This window comes from Cervus elaphus, chromosome 24, assembly GCF_910594005.1.
Source record: "Cervus elaphus chromosome 24, mCerEla1.1, whole genome shotgun sequence".
Taxonomy (NCBI): domain Eukaryota; kingdom Metazoa; phylum Chordata; class Mammalia; order Artiodactyla; family Cervidae; genus Cervus; species Cervus elaphus.
In genome coordinates, this window is record NC_057838.1 from 52,646,385 (window position 1) to 52,673,496 (window position 27,112).

Sequence of the window (27,112 nt, forward strand, 5' to 3'; positions counted from 1 at the left end):
GTGCACACAAACACATGTATCAGTACATGAGTATTCCTAGTAGAATATTTGGAGTAACCCAAAATTGGACACAACCAGACAGTCCTTCCATGGGTGAATGGTTTAACACAATATGCTACATCTTTACCTTGGATGCACTGCATGCAGTGAAAAAGCATGAGCTGTTGGTATAGACAACAGCTTGGATCTCAAGGGCATTATACTAAGTGAAAAAAAAAAAACCAACAACAACAGGTCAAACAAAGTACGGTTCCAATATAGCATTCTTAAAATGACAAAATTATACTGTTGGAGAACAGATTATTGATTGCCAGGGGTTAGGAGCCATAAGGGGAGGGGTGGAAATGTGAATATAAGGGGCATTGACTTAAAAAATGGACATAACCGGAAGAGTCATGTTTTATTTGGTGGAGTATTTAGAACTTCAAGCCCAGGAGACAGCATCTTAAGTAACCCTGAGAAAACTGCTCTGAGGATGCTAGAGGAGGAACCAGCTTGTAGAGAAATTTTGCCACGGAGGGCTGGTAGTTTGAATATCGAAAGATTATTGCTAAGATGGTTGGGTGGCATCACTGACTTGATGGGCATGAGTTTGAGCAAGCTCCAGGAGTTGGTGATGGACAGGGAAGTCTGGCATGCTACAGTCCAAGGGGTCGCAAAGAGTCAGACGCGACTGAGCATATGAACTGAACTGAACTGAACTGAATTAAGAAAACCAGGTATACCAAGTTAAGGAACTCATTGCTTTTCTATATATGGGAAGGTACAAGAGTCCAGGCTCCTGAAATCATTCCTTGCATATGCGTGTCAGCTATCCTGGGGCCAATATCCTGTGCTTTTTATATCCTGAGCGCCCCTGGGCTTCCCTGTAGGAGTGGCTAAACAACTTGATTGCTGTTAGATTACAGGTCTTCTTCTCCTGCCCTTAGGGCTCAGGAACCCACTTTGGAGGGCTGGAATTCCTGAAGACTGTGACATCTTTGTTTACTGCTATGGCAGGAAATATTCCATTCCTCAGTTCTCAAGGGCCCCTCTTCTCATACTCACTATAGAGAAGGGCTGGGAGGACAAGGGCATTTCAAATAAAGTAGGTGTGAGTGTTCTTCTTCCTCTTCCATCCCTGAGATAGAAATCCTCTTCCAATTTCCATACTGATTTATTTGTGATGGAACATAGTTCTTTGTCCACTCCCTATCTAGCTGGCCTAATCTCGCTTTCATCCTGGCTTAAAAAAAAAAAAAATCATTGACTTCTGTCAACTTGAAAATTCTTGCTTGTCAGCCTTCTCCTTGCCTCCCTCTGATCCCCATGTTCCGCTTTGTTACCTGTATCATCTGTGTGTGTGGGATGCCAGGAGTACAGCTGAGCAAAGCTATGTGATCTCCAGTACACACCCACAGATTTATTGCAGTGCCTTGGTTTTTCTTCTTACTAGTGTAATAGGAGAGCAGGTCTGTGCTCAGAGTAGTGGGGCTTAGCTTTCTGGTTGAAACCAGTTCAACTATCATAATCTCTCAGGCAGAACTGCTTAGCTAGAATCCTAGCAGAGAGCTGAGTTGCTGAGGGGGAGAGAGGGAGGAGGTCCACTGCAGGAATGTGCTCCTGAGGCCACCTGGGAAAAGGCGGGTGGCTATTTTGTTCTGTTCAAGGGAAAGCCTTTGTTTCTGTCTTGTAAATGAGATTTCTTCGTCCACCCCTATTCTTGGTGGAATATTTAGCCAGCAATCTGATAGAAAACATCTGTGGACATGTTAGGCTGTGGAAATGAGATGTGGCCTCAAGCCGGGTTTGGAGCATCAAACTAAGCCACAGGAGTGTTCTGAAGAAGATGGTTCCTACAAGAGGCACAAGGTGCAGGTTCTACAGATCTCTGAAAAGATGGGGTCTGGGATTAGGTTTGCCTGAGAACTAAGAGGCCACCTGTAGGAAGGGCCACGTATAAAAGATTCAGGCTGAGGCTTTGTTGATAAATATGGATGTACAGCATGGAGGCTGACAGTGGGAGAGCGGGGGGATTGGAGCCACCAGAGCCAGCATAGAGGCTTCAACAGGACAACTGGAGACCCTCTGTCAGGGGCCTACAGCCTGCCTGATGCTAGTGATGCCAAGTCATTCCCCCAGAACCCATCATCCCTAGTTTCTGAGGCCACTTTGAAGTCAACAGAAGAGTCCAGACCCTAGGATCTTAGGATGATTCATTGCCCATGGTGTGGGGCCAGGCAGTTGAGGGAAGAGAGTCATTCCCAAGAGTGAGGGCCCCTCAAAGGTAACGCGACTTTCCACACATGATCAGGCTCCCATTCCGAACCCTTCCCAGATCACCTGTCCTCTCTGCATTGCAACACTCTCACCTTAACAAACCAAGTGTTTGAGATAGTTGTCAGGAAAGACTGGGGGCGTCTGCCCTCGCAGGATCTGACGGTGCCCCGTGCCTCCATCTCCTGGGTCTCCTGCAGCCCCGCAGCAGTACCCGCCTCTCACGGTCCTCATGATAGCCTGGCGGCTCCCCCGCGGCTCTGGGTCTCATGTGCTCTTTCCAGCGTCTGATAGCATGTTTTGAATCCTAACACATCACAGATTCTCAAAGTAGACATAAAGCCAGTGAAGATTCCCAACTTTAATTGTATACACAGAACCCACAACAGGCAGTTATACAATATTTTAGGACAAAATAAAATATGTGACATCACAGGAGTCCTTTTGCTTGGACACAATAAAGCCAAGTATGAGTGAAACAGAGAGACAGAGACCGAGAGAGAGAGAGGTCTCTGTCTGTCTCCTGCTATTTTCAGAAAAAAAGGGTGAGAGGCTGCTGGGAACACTGGTGTTTTGTTTCCTTGCTGTTTTGACTGGACTCTGATTTTGGCAAACCTCTAAGTTAGTTTGATTTCCCCACTGCCTACGCTTCACTGCAGAGAGCACTGTTAAGCGTAGTTGAGTTTGAACACAATCATCTTTTCCTACTGTATACACAAAAGTACATGCCATCACATTTATTTTTGCTATTTCTATAAAGAATTGCACCCCCTGGTTTCAAGTCCAATAATGATTCAAGATGAAGAGATTCATTCCGGTGATCTCTTGAATGTTGAGCGGGAATGCCTCCTTTGTGTTCCTCCTCCTCCTCCTATTTCACTTCACTGGTTCATTCTATGCTTATCTACCGAGTGCCACACATCACTTCAGGGGCTGGAGTCACCACCATGAATATGTCAGAAAATTTAAAAAGTAAACAAATGCAGACCGTGATTACAAGAAGGGGAAGGGGATTGTGTCATGGAGACTCTATTATGATGGGGGACTCTTTCGTATTAAGGAATGAGGGGAGTGCTTGTCAGGGAGGTGTCTTAGTTCAGATTACTATAGCAGGACACCATTGGCTGGCTGGGTGCATTAAACAACAGCATGTGCCAAGGTTGTGGAGGCTGGGAAGTCTATGCTGGAGGCCCTCGCAAAGCTGGTGTCTGGTGAGAGCCTGCTTCCTGGTGTGCAGATGGCACCCTTCTTGTGTCCTCACATGTGGGGACAAACTTCATGTGTCTTTTATAAGATCCCTGATCCTATTCATGAGAGCTCCACTCTCTTGACCTAATTACCTCTCACAGGCCCTACCTCCTGATATGGCTACATGAAGGGTTAGGGTTTCAGCATGTGAATTTTAGGGGCACACAAGTTTATAGCAAAAGGCAAGAGTAGAACAGAGATGTCAGTGACAGTAACCAGAAAAGCCGCTCAGATTGGCTGTGCATTTCCTTATGGCGGCAGGAGCTGTGCGGAGGCCTCTTTGTGCATTATCGCATCCTCTCGGCAGCCCTTTGAAGAAGGTACGTTATTATCCGCATTTTATATGTGTGGAACCCAAGGCTTACAGGTACCAAACTGTATCCCCCTGTGTCACTCAGACAGTGAGAGTGGGAATGTCATCCTAGGTCATGTGACCTTGGGCCTTAGCTGTCCTAACCATCAAGCTCCGCTGCCTGAGGCTTTGTATCCCTAAGGGAGGGGCCCCCAGGTCTCTGCATTCAGTGTCCTTCCCCAGGGGGTTGAAAGCAAAGGTTTTCACGTGGTGCTTTCTGGGAGCCCCAGGGCTTCTAGGGGCCAGGATATGTAGCACAGGGGTCTCGAATGTGTTTCTAGGAATACTTCTGTTTGCAGGTAACCTGTTTACAGGTTAGGATTCAAGTGAAGACATTTTTTAAAATAATGAGTTGAACTCCTCAAAAGAAAGTTGGAAGCTGACTTGTTTCATAGTTTTTATTTAACATTTTATTTTAAAATTTAGCGTTTTTGGTGATAGGGCAGCTGTGGTAGAGGTGGGGGCTGCAGCAGCAGCAGTGATGGCCGCAGACACCAAGGTTGATGCTGACTCAGCTCCAGGCACGAGATGAGTCTAAGCAGGTTACAGTACTAGCCCGTTCAGTCCTCTCAGCCGCCCCATGGGGTAGGTTCGTCTTACGGAAGAGGAATCTGAGGCTCTGAGATGGGTGACTGCCCACAACTTGTACTAACCAGGACCAGGTGTTGAGCTCAGGTGGTCCTACTGCAGAATCTCTCTATTGTGATCCCGTGAAGCAGGGTTTGGGACCTGTCAGAGACTTCACGTCCCCCATCGCTCGGTTTAAAGTGAATGCTATGCCTGCCGTGCTCTAGATTTGGTGGCTGTGTGTCCGTAGTGAGCACTTGACAACGTGCACTGTATGTGGGGCTTTTCATTTATTCAGTGTAACCTGTGATGCTCTCTGTCTAGACTTCTTGATGGTGTATGTATGATGTTCCTTAGAAACAGAATATGACCCCCAACTTTCACATCCTTGAGGCTGAAGATGGCCTGCTCTTGCAACTCATTTTAAGAGATGGATTGCTAGTAAATCACCTTCATGAATTAAGCCAATGCTGGTAGTAACCAGGGCCAGACAGTGTCCTAAACCAAGGCAAGGAAACATTTTAATTTTTGTACAGTAACACACAGTCAGCCATTGGATGGTCCTCTTGACCAAAAATTAATTCCAAAGTTTAAGAGGCACAGGAAAGTCATCATAAACACTTCCTCTGACCTCACCTCCTACATAGGCAATCCTGACCTGTGCCATGAGGGAGCATTCATGCTAAATGTTCCTAAAAGGTCTCCATCACTGTAAATCCTGGGTCTGTGGCCAGAGTTCTGGCAAATTTAAGATGTTATTAAAATTCTACTGCAATTCCTTTTGTAAAGGAAGATTCAGACTGTAAAGGAGGATTCAGACATGAGGCAGCGTGTCTTCCATGAATGGTGAACCAGGGAGACTGAAGTTAGCAAGTGTTCCATTCTGGATGAAAGAATTAAAGTTTAGTCAACAGAAATCCCAGGCCTCAGTCACCGAAATCATTCAGCAAAAGAAACATTATCAATGTCTCATATTATCTAATTTCTGGGCTCTGTCTGTAGAATCATTCTGTCTCATTGAACAGTAAAGTATATTAGGAGAAAAATGAGGGATGGTTCCAGGGCTTCCCCACTGCCTATTTCCTTTTTTATTATTATTGCCTTGGTAGTATTCATCGCTTGTGCCTCCAAGCTACCAGTCAGGGTCCCACAAATCTCCCTGGCTCCATGTGTGGGAGCCAGGCTGAGATGATATGCAGCCCCCTGGATGCTCCCAGCAGCGTTCCTTCTAAACCCAAACTAAGATGTGATTTAGGAGGGCCCTATAAAACTAGGGATCATTGGCCTAATCGGAGTCATTCATCCTGTCTTGAGCTATCAAGTCATGCTCATGGGTTGCAGGGAGTAGGGTGGGGGCTGTTTTCCTGGTATATTTTACAATGACTACTTTGAAAAGAATCTCATTTATGAAGTTAATGCTCTCTGTAGCGTATCTGGGTAGAACCCTTCCAGGAAGTAGCAGCTCCATTTAGCAGTTCTGTAGGCTGAGATTTACTCCATCCTCAAAGAGGATGTCACTTCTAAAGCATGACTCCGAAATAAATACCTGCTCACTTGAGTGAGGGGGAAAATGTCATGCTCTAAAAGATGGTTCTGCCTAATTCTTTCTAATTCAGGAGCATTAGAGAACAAGACAGCATATGGATCAATAGAAAAGCAGGATGTGAATAACAAAAAAAGCAATCCAAGGGAGAAATATGATAAAATTTAGATCACACTAAATTCTATTTATGCCGAATGTCTTATTTCATTGAAGTCTTGTGTGAAAATAACCGTATTGAAGTGGCAGAAAGCTTGAATTCAACTCATGTGAAGGAAAGATAATGTTCGTTGGTAAAATTTTGCAGTAACAGTGAAAGGAGCATATAGCAAAGGAGCTTAGAGCAAATGATAAAACCTTAGGAGAGGGTACATCTCCTTTTAGGAACTTTTAGTTTCTTGCTGTAGTTCCTACTACAAATAACAACACAGTCTCATGATGTAGCATGCAGGTCCAGCAATAGTTATTCAAAAGTTATTCAAAGTGTGTAAATGAGTGCCTCCTAAGTTCAAATAAATTGTCCTGACCTGCCAAAGCAGGCTAATATGTCCTGAAGTGACAGTTGTTGCTTTAACACTTTTCATCACCTCTCAGGAGAGGACCAGTATCTGGATCTTAGCACACTGTCAAGGATCTTTGTTTCTTGATTTTTCCTGGTAACTTTTTTTCTCCTAAACAAGCCAGTCTTAACTTTTGGACAAAGAACCAATAAATAGATCTATCATTAAGCTTTGGTGATTTTTAAAAGCTCCTGCTTTTAAGAACAGTTTACAAAAGTCTTGAATTTTTAACCATTTGAAATGATAACACCATTAAATTATATTGTCATTTTCCTAAATAATAGCTCACACTGATAGTAATGTGTGACACCATCAACTTGAAGCCCAACGTACGATCTTGCCTGGATTCCGTTACTTCAGCGTGACCATTTGATATTCAAGTCCTGTGACTGTTTCCATACTCAGAAGTGTCCAGTCTATGGTATCCTGTTGTTGTTGTTGTTGTTCAGTTGCTAAGTGATGTCTGACCCTTAGCGACCCCATGAACTGCAGCATGCCAGGTTTCCCTGTCCTTTACTATCTCCCAAAATTTGTTCAAACTCACGTCTCTTGAGTCGGTGATGCCATCCAACCATCTCATCCTCTGTCACCCCCTTCTCCTCCTGCCCTCAGTCTTTCCCAGCATCAGGGTTTCTTCCAATGAATCAGCTCTTCGCATCAGGTGGCAAAATTATTGGAGCTTCAGCTCCAGCATCAGTCCTCCCAGTGAGTATTCAGGGTTGATTTCTTGTAAGTTTGACTGGTTTGATCCTTGCCATCCAAGGAACTCTCAAGAGTCTTCAACAGCACCACAATTTGAAAGCATCAGTTCCTTGGTGCTTAGCCTTCTGTATGGTCCAACTCTCACATCTGTACATGACTACTGGAAAAACCATAGCTTTGACTATATGGACCTTTGTCAGCAAAGCAACACCTCTGCTTTTTAATAGGCTGTCTAGGTTTGTCATAGTTTTTCTTCCAAGGAGCGAAGATCTTTTAATTTCATAGCTGTAGTCACTGAATGGTATCCTAGCCTTCTCTCAATTTACAGGTCTACCTTCTGGTCCCTTCTTTAGCAGTAGAAAAGGAATTAGCACAAGCTTGCCCTTCATGACTGACCTTTCTGAGTTCCTCATTCCTTTTATTTAAACCAGATATTAAAGGCAAAAACTATACCAGTGATACACTTGCCTAGTGAGATAATGAGGAAGCACCATCTCCGTAATTACCGTGTCAGTATCTCTGGAGGGACATGAAAGCTTGTCCTGTCCCTCTAACAGGACAAGTTGCTAATCCCCTTCACATTTTTCCCCCTTTGGATGGATAATATTTCATAAAAATTTTGGCTTTGTAAAATATTCCTAAAGGGAGGCTTAAGCAATAATGCACAGATTATGGAAATGATGCTCATTAAGTAGAGGGTGAGATTCTGGAGAGCCACAGAACTGCTTCAAAACATGTAACCTCCATTAGAGGCTTCATTTGAATGTTTATTCATGGAGCAGTAAATGTTTATTATTATACATTTTATTGAAACATAAATTAAAGAACTGTAATTATGTGTACGGCAAACAGTAAAGCAGTGTGCATTTGTCATGAAATGAGTAAGACAAGGAAAAATGCCATCACTCTTTCATTTGCATCCAAATCCTTTATTGTATACCTGACAGAAAGGCACCCAGAGGGAACAGCTCTGCAGATTAATGTTCTGATATGGTGTGTAAATAGAGACTACATATTCTAGGTATGCTTGCTAGCGAATAATGCATCCTGGAATTAATTTGTGAAGGTCAGAAGGTATCCAAAGGAAGGGTGGGTTTCTGCTTCTCTCTTGAGAGAGTCACAATGACTCTTATCACAGTTAATGCTGAACAAAGAATCTGTCCTCTTGACAGTCAGCCAGTCCTGATTGTTTTCAGGATAAGCTATTTGCTTCAGACACTCAAGCATATTTGAGCAGTTTTTTAAAAGGAAGTTGGGAGGATAAGGCCTTCAAACTTACATTTTGATAAAAAGAAACTTCTCAATGGGGAAGAAAGGCATATGCCATGCAGTCAGAATGGCTCTGCGTAGAGCACAGTCTTACATGAGCAGGAACTCCTAAGCAGAGGAGGAAGACCAGAGTGGTGAAGAGGATCTGAGTGTATGAGGTTACTTTTTTCCCCCTCTTCTTTCTTTCTTTTAAAAGCAAGTGAACAGGTTAAGAATACAGTCATCTTTCCACCCACCTATCTGTCCATCCATCCTTGCATCCATCCATTCATTTGTCCATCCATCTGCTCATCTCCTTATCCTTCCAATAATTAAATAATGTATTCTCAAAGCTAAGAATCTGGGAGGAGGGGGAAATAAATAATCAGAAGGAAAATATGGTAAAGACTCACCTAGAGGTCCAGACTAATGAAACAGAACTATAATTCTGGATATTTTGTGCTGAAAGCAGTTACTGAGGTCGATAGAAAGAATCAGAGGAGCCCTGGAGAATCTGAACATCACACAGAAGATGTGGCATCTGAGCTGGCCCTTAGAAAGTGATAGGAAGATAGGAGGGAAGGGAACTCCACGTGGAGGGAAGACCAATTTCTAATTTTTCCTACCAAGAATATGTAAATGCAACAGCTACAATGGTAGCTCATAAAATACAAGGATGACAAATCCTGAAACATTTTTATATCTCTTGAAAGTTGTTTTGCTGGAAACCTCTTTAAGGTGCTTTCCCTGTAAGACAGCAAACAGAATCAGTTTCACAGAGAACCTCTGACCTCCTGCCTGTGTGTGTCAACTTGCGTGTGTGCTAAGTTACTTTCAGTCATGTCTGACTCTGAGCAACCCCATGAAGTGTAGCCTGCCAGGCTTCTCTGTCTGTGAGATTCTTCAGGCAAGAATAGTGTGGGTTAACAGGAACTCTTACCCCTGGAAGTATCTACCTGGAATTCCACCTGTCTTGTTGCAGGAGCATAACCTAATATTGTAGAAATGACCCGATTTGAAGAATATCATGGTTTTGCAGATCTTGCATGAGTTGGTCAACTTTTTTGAGTGATAATTACAAGTTCTGCTTTCTTTTTGTTAAATAGTTTTAGGAATTTGAAGCTATTATGCCACTTTGAAAATCAATTAGGAGACAGAAGATAATATGGAATGTTTTACAAGATTGATCCCAAATTTGTAAGAGAGCTAGTCTCTCATGGACCTCCCCACACTCGTGCTCAGTAGCCTGAGAATGAGTAATATTTGGGGTAGCAGGGTGATGCCTTCTGCTGGGCCGTGTGTCACTATACCACAGTGCCAATAGAAGATGTTGGACTTGGACTTTGGAGTGGAGAAAATCTATCCACTCTGCCTCCCAAGGCCTCCATTTCTTCATCTATAACTTCCTCCATTTGGCCTCATCTTTCAAGTGGAGATAAAACCAGTATTCTAATGTATAATGTTGTGTGTGTGTACTGAGTCGCTTCGGTCATGTCCAACTCTTTGCAGCCCCATGGAGAGAGGAGCCTGGTGGGCTACAGTCCCTGGGATTTCCTGAGCAAAAATACTGGAGTGGGTAGCCACTTCCTCCTCCAGGGGATCTTCCCAACCCAGGAATCGAACTCAGGTCTCCTGCATTGGCAGGCAGATTGTTTACCATCTGAGTCACCAGGGAAGAAAATGCTTAAGGTTATTGTGGATTATATGAAATATATTGATAAAATATATAGACTAATTTTGGCATATTCCAAAGATTCAGTAAATTTTATTATTACTTTATTATACAAGTAGTAGTTTTGAAAATATTGTGGGCAAACCTGCTTCTCTCAATCAGAAGGCTTGGTTCTGCAGGGACCCTTGCTAAGAAGATTCCATTCCAGGACATCACCAGTCCCAAAGCTTGTGTTTTCTTCCTGGCTGGATTCTTCCTTAGTCGGTTTGAGAAGGCCTCACCTTCTACTGCTAAGCTTAGGGTCAGCATGAAAACACTACCAGCTCCTTAGTTCCAAAAGAAATGTCCCTGGAAGTGCTTCTGCTCAAGGGCCTTGTGGACACCTTGACACTATCAACTCAAGAGTAAAAATAGTCATCTGTCAAAAGGCATGGGCATGGTGATGGTTTCTGGTCCTTGTGTTGGCAAGCTCCTTCCTGTAGCAGATGCAGTTGGTGTACCTGTCATGACATGGAGGAGACGCACAGTGTTCCAGTGCCCCAGTTGTCCCAGTCAAGCTGAGAAATTTGAAGAAAAAACTAAAAGATAAAGAACAAATCCAATTTCCAAAAAAAAAAATAAAACCCTGAGTTTGTCGAGTCCCTGTGGAGTCTCGTGGCTTAATGATTGTGTTTTTCAGCCATACATCACTGGCGGTGTTCCAATTGTGAGTTGTAATAATATATCATGAGAGGGATGGCGCTCCAATGATGTATGGGAGCAGTACATCATCTGAGCATCCCGGCTTTGATGATGCATGGCTCCAAACCACAATGACAGTTTAAAGGAGCTTCTCCTGACCAGATAACTTTAAATTTCAGATTTTTTACAAATTAAGGTTTTTTCAAGTCAAATAAAAGCAAGATGATGAAATTTGATGCTGTTGAGAGGGTCACGGAACTCTGAAAAGCTGGGTATGTGACTTTTCCTTTAGCTTTTAAGCTCATGAGGTGGAAATAATTGGCAGGCTCTTCTTCAATTCCTACTCCATGAGAAGAGAAGCCCAGAAAACTGAACAAACATGAGCTAGTGTCAATGCATCTATTTTGCCAATCAATTTCCCCCATATTCCACACTGCAAGCAAGACTAGCTTTATCTTTATCACAAAGGTCTGGATCACCTGAGATGTTGCAATAGGCAGTAGGTAAACCCAGGAGAAATTTGTTTTCTGTTTTAAGACTTTCCTCCTCTGAAATGTAGAACGAATAGGACAGATAAAAAGTAGATCACATTCCTTACTCACTGCTCAGAAATTCAAAACAGGACATAGGGGAAGAAAACAGCTTTTCTCTCATTTGTCTTTGTAAAGCGAAAGAAGTGCTGATTACAAGCGAGAAGGAAAAAAAAAGGTGAGTGACATACGGACCACTGACCTTGAGCAGGAAATGGAACCTCTTGTCATGGTTCCAGCCCCTCTCCTGCTGTAACAATATGTTAATAAGATGGCAGTGTCACTTATGAGAATGTGTCTGCTTTGTTTAAAAACCACTCACTTTTGGGAGCAAGGAAATCATTGACAATTAAGAAAGCAGGTGTTGAAAGGACTGCCCCTCCTCTTTTTTGTTTTTTCTTAAACCCTACTCCGGTAAACAGAACAAAATGAGAAATCTCCCTACTGTTTGCATAACAGACTCAAACAGGAACAGCGAGAGAGACAATTACATTTCAAGTGGCTTCTCCCATTTTCCCTTACTAAGTGAATTAAAGGGAAGAGTGATGGACGAGTTACCGCCACGTGAAGAGAAGAATCTGGGCATGATGCATTAACACAGGCTCCCTCCCTATTATCTTGCCTCTAGTTTTTTCACTCCTCTGGCTTCCTCCAGGAGATTCTAAGTCTCAAATTACTATAGATTCTTGGTGTCTTACCTCCTACCTCTCCATGACTTCCAAAGGGCAGAACATCCTCTTTTCATCAAATAGAACCACTTACTGTCTCAGAAGGAAGTCCCAAGCATATTTTCTCCTGTTCTAGAGGCTTAAGTGTATAATCTACGTAGTGTAAGCATTCAGCACAGATCTCCCCAAGATGGGCACTTTGGCAAGTGGATTATTTTGAGATAAAGGCAGTGGAGACCTCATGGGCTCAAGAGAGACCACTTCCCCTCCTTTAACTACCTAGAAGAATTTCATTTGGGGACTTTTCCCAGAAAAAGAGTTATTACCAGAGACAAATTTTATCTAAATGCCCATTCTAGATGGCAAGGAAGACATCTAATTACCAAACTTTACTCTTCTTCTTATTGTCCTGTGGATGACCCTCCTTTCCTTGAAGTTCTTGATCCCATTCCTTAGCTCATGATAGCATATGTACCTCATTTTACTTTTCTGTTGCTGAGCCTCTCGTGTATCTGGGGTGCCCATAGGTATAATATTACATTTAATTTTCTTCTATTAATCTATCTGTCTTATGTCCAGTTAATTCTTAGACCAGTCAGAAAAACCTAGAAGGGTGGAGGAAAGTTTTCTTCCTCACTGACAGTAGCACAGAAAATAAATGCATCACCCACTACTCTGAATGAGTAACTGTGCATAGTACTATATATGCATTACCATATCCTCACCAAAAAATTAAGACATAGGAACTCTTACTGTCTCCCTTGTACTAGATGAGGAAACTAAGGCTTACAGGGAGCAGGTAAATTGTCAAAGGTCACCAAACTGGTCAAGGTGGTGGATCTGGGATTCTAAGCCTGGTAGCATGCATCTTAGTGGTTAGTCTCTCAATTGTGTCTGATTCTTTGCAACGCCATGGACTGTAGCCCACCAGACTCTTCTGTCCATGGAATTTCTCAGGCACGAATACTGGAGTAGGTAGTCATTCCCTTCTCCAGGGGATCTTCTAGACCCAGGGATCGAACCTGGGTCTCCTGCATTGCAAGTGGGTTCTTTACCACAAGCACCACCTGGGAAGCCCCTAAGCCAGGTTGAGAGGATCTCAAATCCCAATTTAATTATGCTATCATCCTTCCCAAGTAAACAACTAGTATCTGGGAGAATGTGTGCCCTGCTTTATTTGAAGAAGTCTGACTCTAGACCTGTACATATCTTGTTTGACTTATGACACAGTTACATCCCAATAAGCCCACTGTAAGTTGAAAATATCATTAAGGTGAAAATACATTTAATACACCCCTACAGAATATCATAGCTTAGCCAGCCTACATTAAATATGCTCAGAACACTTACGTTCAACTACAGTTGGGAAGAATCATCTAACATAAAGCATATTTTATAACAAAGTGTGAAATAGCTCAAGGATCTTATTGAATACTACACTGAAAGTGAAAAACAGAATGGCTGCCTAGTACGGATGGATGCCAATGTACCTCTTGTTTATCCCCTTGTGGCCGAGTGGCTGACTGGGAGCTGTGGTGAATGCCACTGCCCAGCGTCACAAGAGAATATGGAACCACATATTGATTGCTAACCCAGGAAAAGATCAAAGTATGGTTTCTACTGAATGCTTATTGTAAAGTAAAATGCTTATTGTACTCACACCATCATAAAGTTAGAAAATTTTAAGTAGAACCATCGAAAGTCGGAGTGCATCTGTAGTTATAAACAGGCCAATGCAGTGATAAACAATGACCCTTTCAGTCTCAGAAGTTCCCCTTTGGACAACAAGCTATATCACCCTTAACCAACAGTATGTTTCATGTTGGGAAACCTGATTTTTGCTGGTTTTAAGCAGTCTTATCTGCCTCTAAAGAGGCGAAACAAAGGAGAAAAGGAGAAGGCCGGAAGGCAGTCTTGAAGGGATAGCCTTCACATTCTGGTCCTCTGCATACTCACGTGAGTATGGGGTACACTGACCATTTTTATGAATCTTCTTTGGAGAAATGCCTATTCATCCTTTGCTCTTTTTTTATAGTTGGGATTTGTGTCTTTACTCCTGAGTTGGAACAGTTATGTACATGTTGTAGATAAAAGTCTCTTTCAGATGGCTGATTTGCAGAATTTTCTTTCTCTCATTCCATGGTTTACCTTTTCACTTTCTTAACTGTAACCTTTGAAGCACAAAGTTTTAAATTTTGGTGATGTTCACCTTCTTCTGATTTAAGGACCCCTGTGATTACACTGGGTTGTTGTTCAGTCGCTAACTCATCTCCAACTCTTTGTAACCCCAGGGACTGTAGCCTGCCATGCTCCCCTGGCCTCTACTGTCTCCTCGAGTTGTTCATCACACGGGGTATAGATGGATAATTCAGGGTCATTCATACTCTTCCTGCGTTAAGATCAGCTGGTTGGAATGCTAATCCTTCTGCAACCATAATTCTCCTTTGCTATACAACTTAGTATATTCACCAGCCCTGGGATTAGCATACTGAAGGGCCCACAGTCTGCCTCCCACAGCAGTTTTTGTTTTGATTCTTTAGAATCAGACTTGCCTTCTGTGATTATTCATTGATCTGAGGGAGAGGTGTTCACACTGGGGTGATTGGTGGAGGTTGCTGGTCTCCAGTTATGGAACAGGGTATCTCTCTGTCTCTAGTCTTGCCTGCCCTTTCCCGCACCATGATTTTATCCTTTATAACCAAATTAGAGTGTATTCTGAAAAGGACAAAACGCATCCATGTGACTACACTAACCATCCTCACGTGAGTATGGGGTAGACTGCTGCTGCTGCTAAGTCATTCAGTCATGTCCGACTCTTAGCGACTCCATGGACTGCAGCCTACCAGGCTCCTCCATCCATGGGATTTTCCAGGCAAGAGTACTGGAGTGGGGTGCCATTGCCTTCTCCGATGGGGTAAACTAGATACGTTCAAAAGCATGGAAGGCGACACACAGGTTGTGCAAAAGAGGCAGGACCTATAAAAATGTTGTTATGGTATTAATGATCAGAGAGAGCCTACATTTGGAGGAAAAGATAACAGGAAGGGCTTTTAAAGCTAAAATTTTCTCAAACAGATGAGCCAGGAAAGGGTGGGTCTACTGCTTGGTGCAAACTATATATAGTTAATAGATTAGGGGTAAAAGACTTGACATTGACCAACTTGGCTGATCTATATTATACCTGGCATGGCTTTGAACTAGGAAGACGTAAGGTGAAAGTGGAATTTAAGAGGTAACATCCTTGCTTTAAGTGATCTGAAGTCTCAGGGCAAAGGCAGGTTCCATCCCCCAGGGGATGTGAGTCTGAGAGAACTTAGAGATGTAATCAAAGACATGACTGAGAAGTCATGGAATTGGCAGAGGCATCAAGAGCCCACGTTGAAGAGGGGTCCTTATATTTAGAATCGGGAGAGAAGGGTAGCCTCCTGAGATATGGTGTCACTCATGGTAAGAGCAAATGTTCTGGCCTCTGAAGACAGACTCAGAGTCAGATATCAGCTACTGGTCACTCCCTGCAGGGTTTGACCTCATTGCTTAACCTCTTTGGCCTACTTTATCTCTTGGGAATGGTGATGCATTTATTAACAACCTCTGGGCAATATTGTAAGGATTGATTGAAGTAATGATGTGAATCAACCCAGGGACTGGTATGTAGTGATCTTTCAATAAATATTAACAAAAAAGTTACTACTACTAAGGATAATAATAATAATTGTAGAGACTTAAAGATTCAGGAAACTTAAAGATTCAGGAAACTTAAATCTGTATTTCCTTCCTCCTCTACATCCACTGCCACGGATTTCTCTGCAAAACTCCCTTTCCTTAGAAAAGTCATCCATGCTTATTTATCTCCTTTTCTTCACCTTCTACTCTCTCTTAAACCCACTTCAGTTTTTTAAATAACAACTTTATGAGAATAAAATTCACATACCATAAAATTCACCCTCTTTATACAGTTTCGTGTTTTTCTAGTATGTTCACAAAGTTGTGCAACCATCACGACTATATAATTTCAGAATATACTCATCCTCTCCAAAACAAATGACATGTCTATTAGCAGTCACTCCCCATTCCGCCTGACAGCTGCTAATTTTTCTTTTCTCTCTCTCTGCTAATTTGCCTGTTTTGGACATTTCAGATAAACATAATGATACTCTATCTGGCCTTTTGTGTCTGGCTTCTTTCACTTAGCATAACTCACTTATTGTAATTCTTTCATGTAGCAGTACTTCATTCCTCTTTATGGCCAAATCATATTCCACTGTCTGGCTATACCACATTTCATTTATAAATTCACTACTTGATGGACACTTGGGTTCTTTTCCCTGTTTGGCTATTATGAATACTACTATAAATATTCATGTACAAGTTTTTCTGTGGACATGCTTTCAGATCTTTGGGATAGGTACATAGGAGTAGAATCCTGAGTCCTGGTCACTCTATCTTTAACTTTTTGTTGTTGTTCAGTCGCTAAGTTGTGTCCTACTCTTTGTGACCCCACGGACTTCAGCACACCTGGCTTACCTGTCCTTCACTATTCCTGGAGTTTACCAAAGTTAACTTTTTGAGGAAGTGCCAAACTATTTTCCAAAACAGTGGCATCATTTTACAGTCCCAACAACAGCCTATGGATGTTCTAATTGTCCACATTCTCATACACACTTGTTATTTTCTATTTTATTTTATATTGCCATCCTGTTGACTGCTAAGTGATATCTCAGTGTGGTTTTATTTTCATTTTACTAATGGCTGATGATATTGAACATCTTATGTGCTTTTTAGTTAAATTTTTATTTTACCAGTTTCATCAAAATCAACATAGGCTTTCAACAGTGCTGACTCTATTGATTATACTCTCCATGAAATTCCTCCTTTCATCAATTTTCGAACTTACCCTCTCTTGATTGGCCTCATTCTTTGCTGTATCCTTAGTCTTAGTCCTACTACTTCTCTTCCCAAACTTCAAATGTTGAAGTGTTCCAGTTCTGTAGCTGTGCACACTACATCTTTTGCATGACATTTATATCCCCCTGAAATTAAGTTGTATGTTCATTTGCTTGTTTATTTTTGGCATCACCCATTGCAGTATAGTTCTAAGGAGGCAGTGACTTTGTCTTGTTCATTACTATATCCCTGGTTTCTAGAATAACACCTGGTTCTAAATATTTTTGCACGAATAAATGTATTTTAAAAAGTAGACAGATGTTATCTGAATAAAGAACAAAGATCTCCATAATTAAATAAGCTTCTGGATTGCTAATTGAACAAATTTAACCATGTATCTTTTGGGTACATCTTCTCTGACAGTATACTAGTGAGCATTGTGAAATTGTAGTTGACCATGAAAAATTTTTTGGTATGTAGAGCATCATAGATTTTTAAAAATACTCTTATACTGCAACATTTAATTAGAGGTTTTATTAGCACTTAAAAAAGTCAGTTGTGATCACCAAAGCTCAACATGAATTCACTAAGAACAAATTAGGTCAAATTATCCCTGTATGTGCTGTTTGTGGGTGCTTTATCAGGCCATTCTATTGAAAGGCGGTGGCAATGGTGTTCCTTCACAACAGCAAGGTTTTGAGCTGGTTTTATCATCAGTTCCCTTTTCTGAGAAGTTGAGTGGGTTGTCAGGATCTTGTGATCAATCTGTCACTTAAGGATTTAAGTCAAGCCATCAGGCTGGGTTGAGATCTATGCCCTTTGGGGAAATCATCTGTATGGTGAGCTGTTGGCTTTCATCAGTGTCGCGGTGAATTTAAGGTGGTTACCGGTCATCAGGAGTGGCATTCCAGGACTGGGTGGTAACTGAGCCTATAGAGATAGCCCTGAACTAAACCCAGGAGGGCAAGGTAAAGGAGCAGAGGTGTGGGATGGGCCTGGACCCAGGAAGTTTCCCTAATGTAAGTTCACAACCACCTGTATGACCTTGGTGAATGAAGACGGGCATATTCCTAAGGACGAGGCACAGAGGGTGACCAGTGAGAAGGAAGTCAGGCAAGCATTCAGTAATATGACTCCCAGAATGCAATAGGGGCAGGCAAAGTAGTGAGTGACTCTGATGCCCATGTTAGCATGTTTTCAGGAGAGGAGGTCAGGAACCAGATGGATCGTCTGAACCAATAAGGTTCTCAAGGTATGGCCCTGGACCAGCAACACTGATATCACTGGGAGTTTGTTAGAAACGCAAAATTTAAGGGTCTGGTGATCAGTGTTTCACCAAGCCGCAGATGCATGCTCAGATTTGAAAACTGCTAGTCAAAGCAACAGAAATAAGCTTTAGCAACAGGATAACTTTAACCATGTTCCATTCAAGGAGCTTCATAAGTATTTTCCCTTCTGGTATGGGAACCAACCCCTGAATGTGATTTCTACTCTATCTTCCCTTCTAGTATGGGAACCAACCCCTGAATGTGATTTCTACTCTATCTGCCAGTTAGAAAAATAATAAACATAACTAAAAAGTTAGAGTCATACTACTGCAGTTATGTGTGCTGAGTATTACCTATGTACTATGTGCTAAGCAGCCAGCTGAGGACATGGTTAGCTGATTTGTTCCCCTCAACAGCTCTGTGCGGTTGAAATGCTTGCAGCCCCTATTATCTGTAATGGTTCTGAGATTCAGGACTTACGAGGCAAGACCACAGAAGCTAGTAAGGGGAAGTTCCAGGAGTTGCATTAGGCCCTTTGGCTGCAGAACACTGGTCTGGGATACCTGATTGTTATAAAGTCCGAGGTAGATGGTGGGTGGGTGGATGGATGGAAGAAAGGAAGGAAAAAAGGCAAGGAGGACAGGAAGAAAGAAGTATAAAAGGAAGGAAAGAGGAAAGAAGATGGAAAGGGTAGCTGCAGGCTTAGGAAGTAAAGATGGAGTGAAGGATAGGCTATTTCCATGTACTATGGCATTTTTCCAGTCTTGCTATTAAGTCAACTAGCCCATGTGCGTCAATCAGTTTCAGTGTGGGCTTATCCAGCACTGGTTCTTTCTAAGAATTTGGTTCCATGGATAGTCAGTGATAGGTTTTTTCCCCCCTGTTATTTTTTCCTCCCTGTCTCTCACTGCTCACCTTGTCTTTATGACTTAGGCATGAGCTCGTCCCAGGTGCTAAGCAATCCATAAATGGCTTTCTCATTAACTGGAGAATATTCTGGGAAAAACATGTGACTCTTTGGGGACTATGTGCTCAGGGGCTGTTGTGAAGCTCCTCTCTGCTTCTTTCACCTTGGGTGGTCTTGCTCCCTGCCTCTGCTTTAATAGCGTATCATTTCCCCCTCCTTATGCAGCAAAGTCACAGGGACACTTAATCTCACAGTCTCCAGAGGCTGTTGGGAGGCTTGGAGCCTGATCGCTGTAATCAAGAAGGGGTGGGTGTGATCAGAGACTAGGTCTGATTCTTTGTCTGCCTCTCCACATTTAGGCTTTTCCTTTTTCCATTCCTCCCCCTGGTTTGTAATAAAGGAGGAGACAGAGCTCAAGGGCAGGCGTGAGGTTTAACTTCAGCTGAGGTACAATAGAGGCTATTTGGAAAATAAAACTTTCAAATGGCAAGTTAGCCTTGAAGGATATATTGAATTAGATATGCAGTACTCCTTGATTCATGATCTCTGCATAATAGCATTGCTAAGTATATTACCTGGGTGCTTTAGTATACTAGAGAAATGGGCTGTTTAAAAGATTAACTTCACAGAATCGGTGTTAACAGGCTGATGAAGAACGTGGGAGTAAAAGCCAGATGGGTGAGCTTCCTGCGCTGACCCTACCACTTCCAGTGGGCCCTTGACCTCTCTGAGTATAGAGGCCCTCATCTGTAAAATGGAGATCAAAGTAGAAGTTTGTAAGGGGTTATTCAGATCATTAAATGAGACAAAAGCCAAGCACAGTGCTTTCTTACAGTAATTCAACACCTAATAAGTGAGAACTGTTTACGTTACTATTATATGATTATTATTTGAAGTCCTGGCTCTGTAATTTGCTTCATAGTCCTTTTTACTCTCACTCATCTGCTCTTTGTTTATGCAGTTCTCTGTTAGCCAGTTCTTATTTCTCAGTTTCAGAGTCGCCATGGTCACCTTTGAAGACATGCTGTCATTTCAAAGCACTGGCTAAATACAACCGAGACTGACAACTATGAATAATTCCTCAGAGCCCCTAAAACACTGGCATTTCACTCAAACTCTCGTATATGCCACCACGTTGTCCTGTCTTGTTTTTTGCCTCTCTCCTCTCTGCAGATTTCAGATATGGTTAGTGGAGATGATAATCATCTTCCTCTGAAAAATAATCCAGCAGGAACCCATGTGGAGTAATTGGACTTCACGAGAGCATCGCTGTCAAGTCTCGAAATACATGAGGAAATAATCACATTTTATTCTTTCTTTTACTTTTTCAGCATGTTCACATCCACATTCTTCCAAGGAAGGCTGGAGACTTTGACCGGAATGACAGCATCTATGATGAGGTAGGTCTGCTCTCTCTGATCTTATCGTTTGATCACTGGTGCTATCAGTGTAATGAAATCAATCTGATGAATCAGGAACACTGGAGGTGTGGTCTTCAATGGTATTCTACCCAGTAAGACTTGAAAGTGGCAGTAGAGGCCAAGAAGCCAAGAAGGCCCTCTACAGAAACTGAAGGCAAATGAATTATAATGACGTTCTTTTTCAAATGAAATCTGGCAGAAGCCAGGTGTCCTTGTGATTTCTGCCCTGTCATTTACCAGGGCACTAAACACTTGCATGGAGATACAGCCCAGAGGTTCCATAGGAGGTAATTTAGAGTGCCACCAATGGAAACCAAGCAGATTGATGTGTGACTTTTTTTTTAGTAGAATATTACATTTGATTTAAAAACCACTTTGAAATCCAGTTTGTCTTTCCTAATAGCATTTATTCAGAGTGGAACTTTGAATTGTGGTCAGCAGAAACTAGGTTGGTTTGAACGATAATGTTGCAGGAAAGCTGACCCCTTCCAGGGCCTGTGAGTGTGCTCTTGTCTCACAATCAGAAATGAATTGTCCAAGGAAACACACATAAAGCAAGACACTTTATTGGGAAGAGGCGCCTGGTCAGAGAGCAGGAGGGTGAGGGAACCCGGGAGGACTGTTCTGCCATGTGACTCACAGCCTCGGCTTATATGGTGATGGGATTAGTTTCCGGGTTGTCTCTGGCCAATCATTCTGACTCAAGAGTCCTTCTGGGTGGCCCACCCATTGCTCAGCCAAGATGGATTCCAGCAAGGAGGATTCTGGAAGGTTGGTAAGACATATGAACTGGTGTCTCCTCTCTCCTTTTGACCTTTCCTGATTTCTTTGGGTTTATGGTAGTTTGTTAGTTCCGCGTCCCTTACCAGGACCTCCTGTTGTAAGGTAACTCGTGCAAGTGACTCATGCAAGTGTCTCGCCTGGCCAGGGCAGGCAGTTTCAGTCAGTGTTTCCCCTCACAATAAGAGTGTAACCCCTGTGTCATAAACAGTTAGTGGTTAACTTATGACTTCCCTTCATAGATATAAATGTGACACCAAAGATGAATAGCAAGAGCCAGGTGATCTGCTCCTAGGGCCTCGTCTACATGAGAACCTTGTCATGTCTGTCTGTGCTATGTGAACTGTGCTGTCTGTAGTAGATGTGTTGGTGTGAAGGAAAAAAAAAATGATTTCAGCGTGACTACTTCTTTTAGCTAGGAAAGGGCACATATGTTCCTCACATGTGAGAGCTGATCCGATGGTAGTGGGGGCCTGGGGTGCTTGCCTGGGAAGGGTTCTGAGGCTGTTCTGGATGCATCCGAATGTGCTGTGATAGATGAGCAATGTCTGCCATGGGTATCAAATATGAGAGAGGAGCCATTTATTTGACACTCCTGTTCTACCCCTTTGAGAATGATGTTTAAAGTACATTTTATAATTTTAATTATTTGTCATGGTACTTGACCTCTATGATGATTCCCACCTGGTTCCTAGCAGTCAGAAACTTTTTTATTTTAATTTATAGGGGTTTTTATGCATCTTTTAAAAAATATATTTGTATTTATTTGTAGTAACTAGGTATTAAAATGGCTACCCAAACCCTGAAAATGAAGATCAAGAGGTCAACAGTTAGTAATGGGACTTATAAAGCATTTATCTGGGAGTCACTGAATTCTCTGAGGTGACGAGTAAGCATGTCTAGGGCATCCCTCACTGTCTTAGCTATCCTGTTTTTTCAAAGGGCTGCAGTCCGCCTGTGTAGGGTAGACACATTCTAATCGCTCATCCCTAAGTGCTGCTCTGTGGACCAATTGCTGCAAATCTCAGTTCTCAAGGGGTCCTATTCCCAGAGATACTGATCCAGTATATTATAGAGCCACATTAGAGTCAGTAATTGTGTGTGCATAAGAAAATCCCCAGGAGATTCTGGTTCTTGGCTAGGTTTGGGAATGCACTTTTCTCCCAAATTTGTGCTTTCTCAAAGCTATGTCCTATAATATTTTAAACTGAACTCATTCTCATTGGATGTGGAATGTATTTTGGTGGTTAGTAAGGGCTTAGTTTGAGTTGGAAGAAAATTAGAATTATGGAGTAATTATGAAAGAGATGCATTTTGAAAAAATCCAAGTAATGATCTTATTAGCATAAACTAAGGTTAATAAAATGTTGCCAAGTACAGGCTATTTTAATGAATAAATTAACACATGATTTATATACAAGTGAATACTGCTAAAGCAGTATTAAAAGTACTTAAAAACACTGTTTTCTTAGACTGAACTGTCACCTTGAAATCTTGTTTGTATTCCAAATGTGCTTGTGACAAAAGCTGCAGGGGCTACATTTCAACCCTATTGGAGACACAGTGTCCAAGGTCAAGGTTGGCATGTGGCCTTTCTCTCCTCTCTCACGCTTTTGCTCTCATATGCACCCTCTCCCAGGGTCTCCAGCCCCACAGGTGAAGCAACACATGTCCCTACCTCCTACCTATTAGGAGAAGCTTCTCAGGAGAAGTAATTGCTAGAAGAGTTTTACTTGGTGAGTTCCCAGTAAGGGAAACTGTGCTAAGAAACTTGAAGAGATTGAACTTTGCAGACAGCCAGAGTTAGGTTCCAATTCCAGTGCCACCTACTGCTTGTGTGACATCGGACAAGTCACTTAATCCCCTTTTCTTTAAAATGCAGGTACATGTATAAAACATACACTTCAAAAGGTTGTTGCATGTAACATATGACGTGACTGCAGGGGTCCTCAGCCTCTAGACTGCAAACCTGTAACTCCTGTCAGATCAGTGGCAACATTAGATTAGAAATGAAGTGCACGACAAATGGAACACGCTTGAATCATCCCGAAACCATCCCCTCCACCCATGGTCTGTGGAAAAATGGCCTTCCATGAAGTTGATCCCTGATGCCAAAAAGGTAGGGGACTGCATGAAAAGCTTACTGCAGAGACTGGTGCATACTAAGCATTTATTAGTAAGTAACTGTTTCTCTTCTTATTAATGTTATTAGTTTTGTTTTGTTTTTCAAAAACAAAAACAGCCACAGTGGGTCAATGGAGAACCTGGATTTGAAGCCAGGTCATTGGATGCCCCCATTGAGCACTTCTTTCAAGGGTCAGAGTTCCAATTTTCCCTCTGTTTTAAATCACTCATTCTGAGATTTGTCTTCCTCTTTGTATAAAAATACATCTCCAGTTTGAGTACATAATAAGATAATGTCTAGAAAGCAGCATGAGAAACATGAGGCATTACACAGATGTTATTGGTACAAGACATAACGGACATTAGACTGAGTGATCTTAATCAGAAGTGATGGAGTGATGAGGGGCAGCATTCTTTATCCTGATGGGAGCACTGGCTCCAGATTATGCATCTCCCCATGAAATACAACAAACAGACTGCCTGGGAGGGCCGGGAGTGGAGTGGGGACAGCAGGAGACTGAGCTCCATAAAACGTAATTGTATTCCTACTGCTGCAGAAATAGAAAATGATGCCTGCAGAAGCTCTGGATTATAAATGGGCTAGGAATGCTGTGTTCTCCCCAGGCGCTATTTGCAGAAGGATGGTGACAAATCCGAGAAGGTTCACAGAAAGGTGATGGGATGACAGAGCCTGAAAACAGTTACCTGGGGAGTCACTGAAGGTGAAGATGTGTTGTCTGAAGAACATGTGTGGTTTGTAGAGGGAAGGCAGTGACAGGTTACCATTTCTAAATATCTGAAGGGCTGGCAGGTAGCAAAGGTATTGAAGCTGTTTTAAGTGGTTCCAGAGAGCAGATATAGAACTCTTAGGCATCAAGAAGGCAGTTACCAGTTCCACAGACCAGCAGGTCAAATTGATAGAAACTTCTGAAGGCTTAGAGTGACTTGCGAGGGGGTGAGCTTCCCATCACTGGACCTATGCAAGCATGGAGAAGATGGCTGTGTTTCTTTGGGAGGACTTCTCAATCCAGTTCTTGGATGGGCCACATGGTTCTGTGTTTCCTGTTTTTACATATCTGGCTATTTGATGATTACTTCCATTTTTAGGTTACATAAGTTCTGTAACAAATAGTGTAGGGTTTTTGTTGTTGTTAGTATTACAGCATTTGGGTTGCTTCCTAATAAAAAATAGTCTGTCTTGTTCAGTTCATGGAAATATAAGCAATAACTCTTCCTTGACTTACATGAGATTACTTGAATGATTAATCTTCTTCCCAGCCTCCTTCCTGGTTTTCCTCTAGCTCGGCATTGCCTTTGATGTTCCATGGGCTTTGTTTGTCTCCTCATGTGTGTTTTATTTTGCTTGTGAAGAATTTTTTAATGACAGGCTCTATTTTGCCTGCAACACATTTTTTAATGAGTCCGGATGCTATTAGGCATGTCACTCATTCTCTGGGTCACTACCACTGTTGGTGTCTTACCCGACTTGCCTCATTTGTTTTTACCTGCTTGGCCCTTGAAGGCATTTGAGTTTGAAATCTCTATGTCATGGCTTACTCCTCAAATATTACTAGTCCCCAGTATCCTCCATCCAGTCTGCATGCCACTTACCTGTTACATCTGCTTCACCTCCTTGCTCCCTTGTTTACAATGCCCTGGGTGAGTCCTTTTGCTTCAGCAGTGGGTCTGCCCATGTCCCCAGTTCCTCTTAGTCTCATTCTCTCTCACCACTTGCTTTTGTCAATTTCTTGTTCCCACCTCAGGAACTTTGTATATATTGTTTTCTTCACCTGTGACTTCTTCCATTTTCTCTTCCCCTTCATGCGGCTCCCATATCTTCTACCAAATCCAGGTACAAATATAACTTCCTCCAAAAGTCCTTTTTATTGATCCTCTTCCACCTCATCTAAAATAGCTAATCTCCTCTCCACTCTGTGGTAAGACTATTGTATTTCCATGCTTGTTTCTTCATAACACCACACTCAAAATAATGTAGTGTGTTATTCACTGCCCACATCCCCAACTGTGCTGTCAAGCCATGAGAACAGGGACCTAATCTGATACAGAACAGGTAAATAAATATTTGTTAAATGAATGAAAACCTGAAAGAACAGGGCGTTGAAATAGAGGAACTTGAAATTCCCTACTACTCCTTACATAATTTAAAAGAAGAGAACATCTTGCTTTTCAGAAGGTCAGTTTATTAATTCATAGCTACATTAGGTGAGATTCTGACATGGTGTTATCAGCCGTCTGAGGTTAATGTAATGGGGCATTGATGGAACGAAGTCTGTTGACCAGAAATCAGCATACTGCTGCGGCTGCTGCTAAGTCGCTTCAGTCATGTCCAACTCTGTGTGACCCCATAGACGGCAGCTCACCAGGCTCCTCCATCCCTGGGATTCTCCAGGCAAGAACACTGGAGTGGGTTGCCATTTCCTTCTCCAATGCGTGAAAGTGAAAAGTGAAAGTGAAGTCACTCAGTCGTGTCCAACTCTTAGCGACCCCATGGACTGCAGCCTACCAGGCTCCTCCATCCATGGGATTTTCCAGGCAAGAGTATTGGAGTGGGGTGCCATTACCTTCTCTGAATCAGCGTACAGAGGGCTGCAGATTGCGGCACATCAGAAGTGCTTGGTGAAGTAGTTATAAACCTTGTCTGATTGCTAAGCAATGTCAAAGCTGATAAGAAACCCCCTCTCAAGCCCAAACTTGCTTGTCTGTAACAAACACATTTGTGGGATTTGCTGACAACAAGCACAAAACTTTCTCCTCCTTTCTTTCCAACCTTGATTACCATTTCTGAGTTTATCTTCATCTGCTCTTCCTCCAGCTCTCTGTCCTGAGTTTTCCCTTATGCATTTTGTTCAGTAATTTATAATCCTTATTTCAGAAGATTAGTCTCTCTTCTCTGCCTCAAAACAGTTCAAGCTCCATCCTTTCCAAGGCAAGATCTCTGGTAAAGCCCTGTCTTTCCAGTTCTCCATGCAGATCTTATTTATATGGTGCTCCTTTCTAGTTATTTAAATTTCCATGAAATTCATGAGACTTTCTCTGAAGTCAGTGGACCCTCCATTATCTTGACAAGTTGATGAAGATTATGATAATGACATAAATGTGTCCTTGGATAAGAGATCATGTACAGCAAATGTGGGGAATGGAAACACCCCTTGCTTAATGCTGTGCTACATCATCTCATTAACCCAGTAAGGCTGCCCTAGCTGTGTCCCAAATAAGCAACTCTCATAACTGTATTAGACAATTCATTAAATGTTTATGGATGACATTGAATGGTTGTGATTGTGCACTGTGTATAAAACCCATTACTGACTAAGCAAGTGACTATTATTAAAGCCAATGAGACTAGCAATCAGCAATTGGAAAAACTCAACCATGAATTTCATAGACAGAGCAACTGTGGGTTCAAGCATATCATGGGAAACAATTGCTTGGCTAAACACAATGCATGAACAAAATCAATTTGCTAAAATGCAGGTCATTTGGCCCTGAGAGCTGCAGAAAACTATTATATTGCTGATAATATTTATTGTTGAACTTGGATCTCTTTCACACACCATTTGACAATGGGCTCAAAGTCCATGGGTCCCCAGTTGACTCTTCAAAAGGGAAGAAATGTTTCATTGAGACAGTTAATTAGCTTTTTTCCTCTGGGTTCAATGATGTCCTCATACTGATAAACGCGT

At 42.2% G+C, this 27,112-nt stretch overlaps 1 protein-coding gene across 12 annotated transcripts in view; it reads left to right on the top strand.

Annotated features, from left to right (window-relative positions):
- Positions 1–27,112, top strand: part of FHIT (fragile histidine triad diadenosine triphosphatase) — a 1,484,422-nt gene that overhangs the window by 1,251,066 nt on the left and 206,244 nt on the right. For all 12 annotated transcript variants that reach the window (XM_043886316.1, XM_043886317.1, XM_043886315.1 and 9 more), the window contains one exon: positions 20,415–20,483. In XM_043886316.1, the coding sequence (XP_043742251.1) occupies positions 20,415–20,483 (69 nt within the window). The remainder of the gene's footprint in view (positions 1–20,414; positions 20,484–27,112) is intronic.